Here is a 12374-nt window from a genome sequence, read left to right on the forward strand (position 1 = left end):
TGGTGATGCACACCTGTAGTTCCAGCTACTCAGGAGGCTGAGGCAGGAGAATGGGTTGAACCTAGGAGGTGGAGGTTGCAGTGAGCCAAGGTAGCACCGCGCCAGCCTGGGTGACAGAGCAAGGCTCTGCCTCAAATAATAATAATAAAATAAATAAAGAAGGAAGAGGAACCACCCGAGAGCAGAGTATGCAATCAGACCTGGGAGAGGGAGGTTACAGATTCACTGAAGTCCAGATAAGAGCATCAAGAAGGAAGTCGTGGTCAGCAGTATCAGATGTTGCAGACATTAAGAAGAACTGGCTGAAAAAAGGCCATTGGATTAAGCAATTAGGAAGTCATTTACCTTTAAGAACAGCAGCCCATAGAGATGGATTAAGATGTGGGCATCGAAGAAAAGGGAGCATAAACCATTGATCACAGGTGAGAGCAGGGCGAGAATTAAGAGGGGGGAATGCGGCTGTTACTCCTTTTGCCTTCCACGTTGGGAGTTTGTGTGTGCACACACATGAAGGCAGAAGAAAAAGATGAGTGATTGATTCATTTGGCTTCCATATTAAGTTCCTACTAAGTACCTGGATCCTGTTAAGTACAGGGAGAAATGGAAAGCTACAACAGCAAGAACAGTGGCAGAAGCAGGTTCAAGAGAAAATGGAACAAATATGGATCATAAGAATGGGGAAGTGTCTTAGTGTTGGAAAAGAGCAACACCTCTTTCTCTCAGACTGGAGAGAAGGAATGAAGGATGATGATGTAGATTCAGGAATGTTCTGAAATGAAGAAGGAAATAAAGGGGGAAGGTAAGGCTGACCTCAGGCATCTAGAAAAAGTGGATGTTGGGTCATCGACCAAGAGAGAACATGGACTAGGATGATAGTTGATGGAGTGGAAAGGATGTTGAATAGCTACTCTAGGTAATGCCAGGGGCTCAAGAGTCAGGAATGAGGTTAGCCCTCACCAACACTGCTTGCAGATGCTCCCCTTCCCTGTGCTTCTGTGAGAAATGTTTGTCAACTATGACTTAGAAGATGAGCAATGTTTGTTTCCCTTTTTACCTTTAAGGAGTTATCCTTCTTCATCACCTTTTTTCTATAAATTCTTGTTTCAATATCACCATAATTTGTACAAGTGTTCCAGAACAATGGTCTTAAAGGTTTCTGAGTTCATCTAAATTGTGGATGAGTTGTTTGTATGAAATAATAGTACTTTCGGCTAGGCGCCGTCACTCACGCCTGTAATCCCAGGACTTTGAGAGCCTGAGGACGGTGGATCACCTGAGGTCAGGAGTTTGAGACCAGCCTGGCCAACATGGTGAAACTCCCATCTCTACTAAAAATACAAAAATTAGCTGGCTGTGGTGGCACGTGCTTGTAATCCCAGTCTTGGGAGGCTGAGGCAGGAGAATGGTTTGAAATCTGGGAGGCGGAGGTAGCAGTGAGCTGAGATCACGCCACTGCACTCCAACCTGGGCAACAGCAGTGAGACTCAATCTCAAAAAAGAAAAAAAAGAAATAGTACTTTCTAGAGAAATGGATTGATATATGAAATTTAGCAGGAAAGGTGAGTGAACGGAGCCCATGAATGGGGCTACCCAGTCCCCACCAGTGAGGCTGATAAAATGTTTTAGGCTGTCGAGATGAAAAAGTCACTCAATCCTACAGAATTCATTTACGATGACTAAGATGCCAGGTAGTAATTAGGGTTCCTCCAGGATCCAGAAGATCCTGAGTGGCCTGATGATGGGGCCTGTGTGGGAAGATGTTTCCTCAAACCAGTGAACCTGACAGGGTCTGTTGACAAGGCCGAGCTGATTATGTGGGCAACGAAGCACCTGACACTTGGTGGTACCTCCTGAGTCTTCAGTTTCAGTAGGAAGCAGCCCAGGGAGAACTGAGGAAGAATCCATCTCTGCCACAAATAATGTTTATAAAAAACAAGTGATGACCTCGGTCCTGACACTGGAATTCTGTTGTTGCGTCTCAGCTGTGTTGCTGGCACCTAATGGTGGCAGGTGACACCCTGGAACCACTTGGTTCCACAAAACTCAATGACCAGAATGTGCTTCTGGGTGGAACAGATTCAGTTTTCCAACCTTGTTTTCAGGTGGGAAGAAAATACTCTATATGGCCGAAGCCACAGCTGAGCACTGAAGGGGATCTGTTGAGCTGACTTGTACCAAGGTGACTCCGAGACTTACCTTTTGCCTCCTTTCCTTGTAGGTATGGCCTCACATGTGCAAGTTTTCTCCCCTCACACCCTTCAATCAAGTGCCTTCTGTAGTGTGAAGAAACTGAAAATAGAGCCGAGTTCCAACTGGGACATGACTGGGTACGGCTCCCACAGCAAAGTGTACAGCCAGAGCAAGAACATCCCCCCGTCGCAGCCAGCCACAACCGTCAGCACCTCCTTGCCGGTCCCAAACCCAAGCCTACCTTACGAGCAGACCATCATCTTCCCAGGAAGCACCGGGCACATCGTGGTCACATCAGCAAGCAGCACTTCTGCCACCGGGCAGGTCCTCGGCGGACCACATAACCTAATGCGTCGAAGCACTGTGAGCCTACTTGATACCTACCAAAAATGTGGACTCAAGCGTAAGAGCGAGGAGATTGAGAACACAAGCAGCGTGCAGATCATCGAGGAGCATCCACCCATGATTCAGAATAATGCAAGTGGGGCCACTGTCGCCACTGCCACCACGTCAACTGCCACCTCCAAAAACAGCGGCTCCAACAGTGAGGGCGACTATCAGCTGGTACAGCATGAGGTGCTGTGCTCCATGACCAACACCTACGAGGTTTTAGAGTTCTTGGGCCGAGGGACGTTTGGGCAAGTGGTCAAGTGCTGGAAACGGGGCACCAACGAGATCGTGGCCATCAAGATCCTGAAGAACCACCCATCCTATGCCCGACAAGGTCAGATTGAAGTGAGCATCCTGGCCCGCTTGAGCACAGAGAGTGCTGATGACTACAACTTCGTCCGGGCCTACGAGTGCTTCCAGCACAAGAACCACACGTGCTTGGTCTTCGAGATGCTGGAGCAGAACCTCTATGACTTTCTGAAGCAAAACAAGTTCAGCCCCTTGCCCCTCAAATACATTCGCCCAGTTCTCCAGCAGGTAGCCACAGCCCTGATGAAACTCAAAAGCCTAGGTCTTATCCATGCTGACCTCAAACCAGAAAACATCATGCTGGTGGACCCCTCCAGACAGCCCTACCGAGTCAAGGTCATTGACTTTGGTTCAGCCAGCCACGTGTCCAAGGCTGTGTGCTCCACCTACTTGCAGTCCAGATATTACAGGTAAGACCATCCGCATGGAGACAGGAGCTGCTGAATGCCCAGTGGCACTCACAGAGAATGCGCAGCCTTAGTACACCTGCAGTTCCTGTCCTCAAGTGATCGTAATGTACTTAGGAAATTAGGACACGTGCACATCGCAATGTCAATTGGAAGTCACATTAGAACGGAGCCAGGTAAGATCCGTGGCATAGGTGTCCGGCGTTGGAAGGGCTCCCTGGGAGCTGGGGTGCAGAGCAGAGGCGAAGCGGAGGAGTTCCATCCTCCCAGACGGTAGGATCCAGACAGGTGGTGGAGAGAGAGGGATGTACCATCCATGGTCCACAGTCACATTAGTGGGAATATACAGGAGACAAGAAGGACACTCGCCTGGCCAGAACAGTTTGTGAGTGGTGGGAGATGTGAGTGAAAGGACGGGTTGGAACCAGGTCACTGGGGTATCTTAAATAGCAGATCAAGGAATTGCGAGTATATCCTCAAACCCAGAGCAAGCCCTGGAAACCTTGAACAACATAAGGTAACAGGATGAAAAGGCTGTTCTGAGAAGGTTCCTTGGCTATCCATGTGCAGAGGGCTGGAGGAAGGGAGAGACTAGTCTGGGGCCAGTTGGTGGGCTCCCGTGGTGAGGTGGCTCCAGGCTTCAGGTCAGGATGATGGAGGAATTATAGCATTGTCCACGGCAGGGAAGTGTATTCACTCACAGACTCACACATGCAGTCGTTCAGCAAGCTTTGATTTCACTTCTAACATGTGCCAGGCACAGTGCTAGGTAAAGGGATACAGACAGGGCCCTTGCCATCCTGGGGCATCTGGAAGCTTTTCAGGGACCCCTGTTTGCAGTCAGGATTGGAACCGCTGCTGTCACGGCACTGAGATCAGAGTGCTGGCCTTGGAGTCATAACAGGCCAGGGTGAGCCTGGTCCCTCCGCTCCTAATTGCCTGATTTCTCCATGCCTTCATTTCCTAACCCATGAAGTGGGAGAGATCCTCTCACCAGCCTAGTGGGCAGCTGGGAGACGACACGGCTGTGACACGGGTTAGGTGTGTCACTCCGTGCCCGGACTTGGAGGGTGCACAGCGGGGGGGTGGCAGGGCTGGAAAGCAAGAGACCGCTCTGTGGAATCAGCATGGGGGTGTCTTTGGGGTGGGGCCGAACAGTTCAGTGGAGATAGAAGTCACAAGAAACAAAACTGAAACTCCCATGAGAAGATGGGGTGGAGGCACATTTAAGAGTGTGCCACGTAGGCAGGAACACCAGAGTCCCCAGAGGCCATCCTGCTGAGACCTCCTGCCCGACACTCATTTGTGGGTGTGCTTCCTCCCATGCCTTCCAAGGCAGCAGAGAGAAGGCTGGGACGTGCACCAGGGCCGTGTCGACACAGCTGACCTGTCACCCATTCCTGGGGCCGACCTGGGCCAGCTTCCCCTTCTTGCTCCCGCTCTGGGCCCCCAGCTGGCTTCAGGCAGAACTGTTGCCTGTCTCCTCCCAGCCCTCCTTCGGCCTGCTAGGCCTCCTGCCCTCCTTCCCTGGGAGAGCAGCAGCCCCTCCGCATGGGTCCCCAGGTGCCCTCTCACCTTCCACCCCGTCTCCCTTTATCCTGATCCTGACTCACACAGGAGGTTTCCAGGCCTCTCCACCCGTGCTGTTTCTGTTTCTTTCCTCCAACTCCCTTTAGAAAGCATTTGCTGAGTTAGAGCCACTCTCTGAGCCTCTTCTCTGCCCTGCCCCAGGATTCCTTTCCCGCTCATTTCCTATGTGCAGAAAAGGTCTCCGCTGGCCTGTGCTTTCCCACCAGGCCTTGTGCAGACAGACGGACCTACCACTGCCACTCCACTTCCTCTCCACCCCTCCTCCCGACCCATGCCAGCTGCTCTCTGCACCCCCAGAGCCAGTGGCAGGGAGAAGTGAGCCTAGGGCGGGAACCCCCGAGGAAGGTGGGCACCTCCTGTGTCCAGAGGAGAAGTATGGGCAGTGGTTGAGTGAATCTGGAGGGTTTGGTGCCCAGTACTGACAGCATGTGTTCTCTGTAGAGAGCGGCTGGGCCTCCTCTGAAAGCCAGCCCTGGTAGCCACCCTGGGTACCAGCCCTGCTGGAGGGTAGCTGGTGCTGTGCTGGCTCTCTGCTACCCCTCACAGGAGGCCACTGTGCCACTTCATATTTAGGTTGGTAAATTCAGCATGGCAGAGGCTGGCACTTTCTAGATCTTGGCCTGAATTCAGGGCAGACAGCCTCTAACTTGGCTGCTGGGGCTTTTATTTCATTCATCTGAATTTCTGCATCATGAACACATACCGGTGTTATTGAAATATACTAAAATCTAGCAGTAATTTTACTCACATGCAGTCATTCAGTACGCTTTGATTTAACTTCTAACTTATGCCAGGCACAGTGCTAGGTAAAGGGATACAGACAGGGTTCTTGCCATCCTGGAACATCTGGAAGCTTTTCAGGGACCCCTGTGTGCAGTCAGGATTGGAACCGCTGCTGTCACGGCACTGAGATTGGAGTGCTGGCTTTGGAGTCATGACAGGCCGGGGTGAACCTGGTCCCTCCGCTCCTAATTGCCTGATTTCTCCATGCCTTCATTTTCTAACCCATGAAGTGGGAGAGATCCTCTCACCAGCCTAGTGGGCAGCTGGGAGACGACATGGCTGTGACACGGGTTAGGTGTGTCACTCTGTGGCAACTCGTAAAAAGACTTTAACACAACTGTTTAAAAGGCAGCAGCTCCTTAGAGCAAAACTGGGTGAATCAAAGAAGCTGAATTGGGGTTCCTAGGCCCCCTTGTCGTCTCGCCTTCTGGTGCCCATGTGACGCTTCCTGGAGCCCTCCCTGTCCATCTGCTCAGACTCTGCAGTTTTTCTTCGCTTTCCTGCCTGGTGCTGGTGACCCTAGTGCTGAGGAGACAGGCCGCGAAATCTGGGATCCTAGCTCAGGAAGCCTGCGGCGGCAGTGGCAGTTTGCCTGTGAGAGCTGGGGAGGGCTGACTCCTTCACCTGGACTTACGGCGGTCCTCTCCTGCCCTCTTCTGTGGGCAAGATCAGGACTTTTGGGTGCCTCTGGTGGGTGTGACAGGCTGGTTTGCTGGCTGTTCCTGGGCCCTCGGGTGCCCTCTTATTTCCACGTAGCCCCTGCACCCCCACATCCCTCTGAAGGATCCTCCACTTAGTTGTGATAGTACCCTCTTTTCACCCCTGAAATGACCATTGCCTAAAATTCTGAGCAAGATGGCCTCTTCCTCCTTCCTGTGGTCACCTTGGCCTTCAGCCCCTCACGTCAGCCTCCCTGTGCCCAGCCTTAGTTCCAAGGACACGGTCAGCAGGAAAAGCAGCCGCTCTTCTGCCTGAAATGAGGCTTTGTTTCTCAGTTGGCGCAATGCTCTATTTCTCCCCCAGGCTTTGTCTCAGCCCTGCGGTAGTTTGCCGCCATGTAGATGGATCTGAGTTTTCGAGGACAGTCTCTAGTGCTCTGTCTCTGTTCATCCCAGCTGTGTGGGACAGCCAGCTCTACGCCACATTTATCAAATTGATTTTCCCAGTGGCTTTGCCTCTTATTAGGAAAGACAGGGGGCAAGGAAGGCTCTTTAATTGTCCATCATTAAGGCCCATGTCCCAGAAGGCAGGCACTTTCAGCTACCTCTTGAGAGAATGGCTGCATGTTTGAACTGCCTGGGCTGGAGCACACCCAGCCTCCTGGCAGGTTGGCCTTTGTCCTGCAGGTGGGGGTGGGAATTTCTCCCCATGGCCACCTAGAGCTGGGCACATTATGCTCCCAGGACATCTGACTTTCAAAAGGTAGAGTACTTATGTGTCCCTCTGCCATTTTACATGGGACTATGCTGTGTCTCATCCCACCATTGTCCCCACCTGGTGACGCTGAAACGGCGTGATACAAGAATATGTCATCCTCGGCCTGAGGGACTTGGGAAAGGTGGTGTTGTCCCCGGAGCCAACTATTTTCCCCAGCTGTCAGGCGTGTGCCTGCCACAGTGGCTGTTGGTATTCTGTGAGGCAAGTCCAATGGTGTGTTTTTCAAGAAACAAAATCTGCTTTTTAAGGTTTTTTTCTTTTGAGTCTGAAGCAGGGGTATTCCCTTCCAACTCGAAGGTCAGTTGTGTAGTTAACTGTCAGCTGCATGGGTTCTCAGGCTTCGCTGTGCACGGGAGTCACCTGGAGAGGTTGCTGGGAACAATTTCTCCCTGGAAGTGCCCTGGGAGAACGTCCATACCCACTACCATAGAGACTGGCCTCAGAGAATAGAGGTGAGCCAAGCAGGTGGTCTTAGGACCACTCTTTGGGAAACATTGTTCTGAGGGACAGAGGGATTTTCTTAATGGTGTCACATTTCAGGTATTCACAGCAAAGGAACAGAGCTGCGGTAATCCTCACTTGCATTGCTTCACCGTGGGCATCCCTGCCATTTCCTTATTTAAGTCTACATTGATGCCAGATCATTTGTTTGTTTTTAGTTTTTCTGTTTTTTTTTTTTTTTTTTTTTTCTGAGCAAGCAGTAAATTGGTGCTGGGGTATTTCTGTCATCAGCAGAACCAGCAACTAAAAATAAGTCCTAATATGAAACTCCACTCTCAGGAAAAACACAAACAAAAAGACATGCCATTCAGGCAAAGGGTGATCAGTGATTAAAATATGTAGATTTTTTTGTTTGTTTCTGCTCTGGATTATTCTTGTCTAGACTTTTTTGAAACATGTAAGACTGTTACCAGGACCCAAAAATTGAGCATACAAAATTAGGACATGAGAATAGCAAATAATCCACTTTTTCAGAATAATCTAACCTTTTTTTTTTATCTGATTCTTTGGGGTACAGAGACTGTCTTCAGGTTGATTTTATGGTGGTTTTGGGTAGGGGTATGTATTAGTCCATTCTTGCATTGCTAAAAGAGATACCTGTGACTGGGTAATTTATAAAGAAAAAAGATTTAATTGACTCATAGTTCTGTGGGCCGTATAGGAAGCATGGCTGGGAGGCCTCAGGAAACTTTACAATCATGGAGGAAGGCGAAGGGGAAGCAGGCACGTTTATATGGCTGGAGATGGAGGAAGAGAGAGGTGGGGTAGGTGCCACATACTTTTAAACAACCAAATCTCATGAGAACCTCACTATGACAAGAACAGCAAGGGAGGAAGTGTGCCCTGTGATCCAGTCACCTCCCACTGGGCCCTTCCTTCAACACTGGACATCACACTTCAACATGAGATTTGGGTAGGGACACAGATCCAAACCATATCAGGACGGAGATTAACTTTCAGTTCAATTCATCAAACACCCATTGGGTACGTACTGAGTGTCCTGTGGTAGATACATGCTCCAGAGTGCAGAGGGTAAGGCAAAACCCGTAATCTTGGAGAGTTCAGAGTCTGTTTGAGGAGATGGAAAACACAAACCAGCTGCCAAGACTGTAATTCTGATGCTTCAATATTTTAAAAGTTTTGTCATTCAACAGAGATTTGTTGTGAACCTACTGTATGCCAGACTCTAGGGAAACAATGATGAGCAAAGCCAGTTCAAGAAATTCCAAGGCAGTGAAAGATTTGGTAAGATGGGCTAATGGGGAAGTTAAAGTGAGATAGGGACGGGGGAGTCTAGGGATCATGGACCCTGGAATGGATAAGGGAAGGTGGAGAAATGATAGTGACTCCTTAGACAGTGACGCCTGGCAGGAGTGGGAGCCTGTACTGGAAATCATGCTCCGGTGAGTGAGGCCTGACAATAGAGAGTTTTGAATACGGGCTTGAGGGGCTTGGATTGAGTCAAAGTGCCAGTGCCGGGAGCCATTGTAAATTCTTGAACAAAGGAGTAGTTTAATGAAAATTAATGATGGTATAAATCAGTTGGAATGGCAAAGAAAAATAAATGTTGTGGGGATGTGGGGAGAGCCAGAGACTAGGAGACAACTATTGTTATTCAGGAATAAAGGGATGAGGCCCTAGATTATAATGGGGGATTCTGCTCCCCTCAGAGTATGAATGTGGACATTGTTAGTGCATTTAACTTTTCCGATGCTTTGATTGCAGAATTGACTTAAAGGGAATAGCTTTTTGTTTGTTTTGCTTTCTTTTGTTTAATGACGTTGCTGTCTCTAAGGCCCAGTCCTGAAGCTCCAGTCTTTCAGAACGTGGTTTCAAATGCCACCACTGCTATAAAGAAATAGGCTCTGAAAGGAGAGACAGGAGACCTTAGCACCAGTCCTCGCCCTGCCCCAAGTGAACTGTGCTGCACTGAGTCATGGTCAGTAGACTGTCAGCTGTGACTGTCCACACTCCTCCATCTGGATCCCATCATGACCCAGGCCTGTGTTGATGAGGCGGTTGGCCAGAACTGGTGGTTCAGTCTGTGGCCAGGGAGCAGTTTTCTCTCCTGTGTGTTGACCTTGGCCTCATTAGCTGAAACTGGGAACCCTCCATGATCCTCCGATCAACAGAGAACAGGGCATATTCCAAAATGCCATGCTCCGGGCTGGAAATATCCATCATTTCAAAAAAGGTGCATAGCATTATCAAACCATAAATGTAAGTCATTTCAAAACTTGCATAGCTTGTGCAGATTATAACGTATAGAAAGTGACTGACTAGAAGTTAGGTTTGATTGAAAGGAGGGGTCCCGAGAGCAAGTGTGTCACAGGCATGAACTTTTCAAATTAATTTGTCTTTTACTACTAATAGAAACAACAGGGGAAGGTTCTAGTTTGCACTTGAAGATATTAAGTGAAATATTCAACCCACTGACAACTTACATTTGCCCAGAGAGACTGTTATAAATACGTATGTGTATGCGTTTCGGGTTGCAGCTTCTTTTTTGAAGAGAAGTAATAAGTTATCTAGGCTGTTAGGTTATCTTCAGTTTTCCTTATTTATCTCTGGGACCTTCAGCTGTATGGTCAAATACTTGGTAATTAAAATTTCTCTTAATGAGTATTAATTATTGCTTAATTATTAATAAGTATGAAATAACTGAGGCAGAACGCTCTGTGTATACTGCCCTGGTACTGCAGTCCCCTCTTCACAGACACACATGTGCGCACACATACGTGCACACACATGTCACACACACAGACTCAGGCAACACAGTTTAAGCGCATGCATGACATGCAAGCATAGGCGTTCTTATGAGAACCATGGTGACTGAGAAGCTGATGCTCAGCCCTCCATACAGAGCTACTGAGAATGCGCCACGCCCACCATGTGGGAAAGACACAGAGCACATGCAGCAAGCATTCATGGACACACAGGCACATGCACATACTTGAAGACCTTAAAACACCCTACACCTCCTCAGATCTGGCAGCCAACCCCATGGTCCCCAGAGACTCAGGGCCCAGGTGCAGAAGTGGTGTTCATGCCCTGGAAACTTGGCCCAGTTTTTTCTGCCTTGCCACAGAGCTGCCAAATACATGTCCCCAACCTGAGGACAGTAGGGCCGGAACTACTCTTGGGCTCAAGGTAGAGACCAGTAATTTTCAAAGTGGGATCTAAGGACCCTCCTGCCCCATAATCACCCAGGGCACTTGCTGAAACAAACCTGATGACCAGGCTCTCTGGACATGGGGTCCAGGTGACAAGTACTTGGACAAGCTCTGCAGCAAGTTCTTAAAAACACACACAGTTTATTGAGGTATGATTTACCTAAAGAAAGCTGTACATACTTAATATCCATGCCTTGATGGGTTTTGGGCTACGTATATACCCATGAAACCACCATGTTCTATGCCGTAGGCATCTATCGCCTCCAAAAGTTTCCTTAGGCCCTCTCTATTTATTTTATTATCCTTTGAGAATTGTTACTTAGATGGCATGGGCTCCAGAGTCTCAGCCCACCAGGGTATACTGAAGACCCTGTGGAGGTTAGAGGGTGGGGCTGCCGTGACAGCCTGGCACTGAGCTGTCCACATCTGCCTCCCACGTGGTTGAGAGCCCCTCTGCAGGGCCTGTTTGTCAGATTACTTGTGGTCAGACCCTTTATGCCCCAGGGGTGGCAATAGCGGAGATCCGGAATAATTGGGGGGGTACCATAGGAGGGGTTATGTGGGTTGGTGAACTGGCGAGCAGCGGGTGTACCCACAGGGTTCCATCCCACCTCTGAGGAGCCTGCCCAAGGCCTCCAGGAATGTGCCTGGGAAGGGCGGGAGGCTGGGGCTCTGGTGAAAGGGGTTGAGGGCTGCCCTCAGGGTGTTAACTCCCCCGTGCCTTTGCTTGGACAAAGCTTGTGCCAGGACTGAGTGGGCTTGAGCAGGGCCAGCGGTGGCTCTGAAGCAGAAGAGCAGGGTCAGCGGTGGCTCTGAAGCAGAAGAGCAAAACGATGCAAGGCGCACTGCACTGAGCCCACAGTGGGGCTGAATCAGAGACAGTGTGACCCACAGTGTGCTGGGGCATCACACTTTGCCCTCCCCACCAATCATACGTGTGGCATTTGTGAATGAAAAGAGAATAAAAGGAAAATGCCTTTATAGACAAACCTGAGAACCACAGGCTAAGAATTCACAGTTGAGCTCTAAACGTTGTTTTGGGGGAGTTGGGGATCTCCACTCCCATGTGAGCAGGCAGGAGCCAGGCTAGGCCCTGAGACAGAACTCAGGAGCAGCAGGGGAGGGGCTGAAGGCCAAAATACAAGCTTGCCACAGAAGCCGTGGAAGCAGGTGGAGCTCAGTTACTTGTGCCCATGTTTGCTCCCCTCATGCTTATTAAATGTTGCAGACGCCATTTCCTAAGGTGCGCCCATGGAAAGACTGAATGACTGACCAAATGTCTGCATGCCTAAATGAATGATATGAGTGGCCTCATGTGCCCAGTTTCTGGTCATCTTTCATACAGGAACTTTCACTGCTGCCTGAGTCCTGGGCCACGGCAGCCAGCATCTCTTAACTCTGGATCTCAGGGGCTGCCAACCTCAGCCTCTTGGGGAGCATCCACATCTCACCAAAAACATTTATCCCCATCTTGTCTTTCCACCTGTGTGAGGTTTAGATTTAAGGCCTGCAGACAGCTGATTCAGCTTCGTACAGATCAGTTCCCTGAAATCAGCCAACATCTGTCTTGTCCCATTACACCTTCACAGAAAAT

The 12374-nt window shown here is 49.6% G+C and overlaps 1 protein-coding gene across 7 annotated transcripts in view; it reads left to right on the forward strand.

Annotated features, from left to right (window-relative positions):
* Nucleotides 1–12374, forward strand: part of HIPK2 (homeodomain interacting protein kinase 2) — a 217419-nt gene that overhangs the window by 59229 nt on the left and 145816 nt on the right. For 4 of the 7 annotated variants that reach the window (XM_035254603.3, XM_035254604.3, XM_078343636.1 and 1 more), the window contains exon 2: nt 2219–3299. The exons of the other annotated variants lie outside the window; for them this stretch is intronic. In XM_035254603.3, the coding sequence (XP_035110494.2) occupies nt 2219–3299 (1081 nt within the window). The remainder of the gene's footprint in view (nt 1–2218; nt 3300–12374) is intronic. 7 annotated transcript variants of the gene reach the window in all.

Source organism: Callithrix jacchus, chromosome 11, assembly GCF_049354715.1.
Source record: "Callithrix jacchus isolate 240 chromosome 11, calJac240_pri, whole genome shotgun sequence".
In the NCBI taxonomy this organism is placed as follows: Eukaryota; Metazoa; Chordata; class Mammalia; order Primates; family Cebidae; genus Callithrix; species Callithrix jacchus.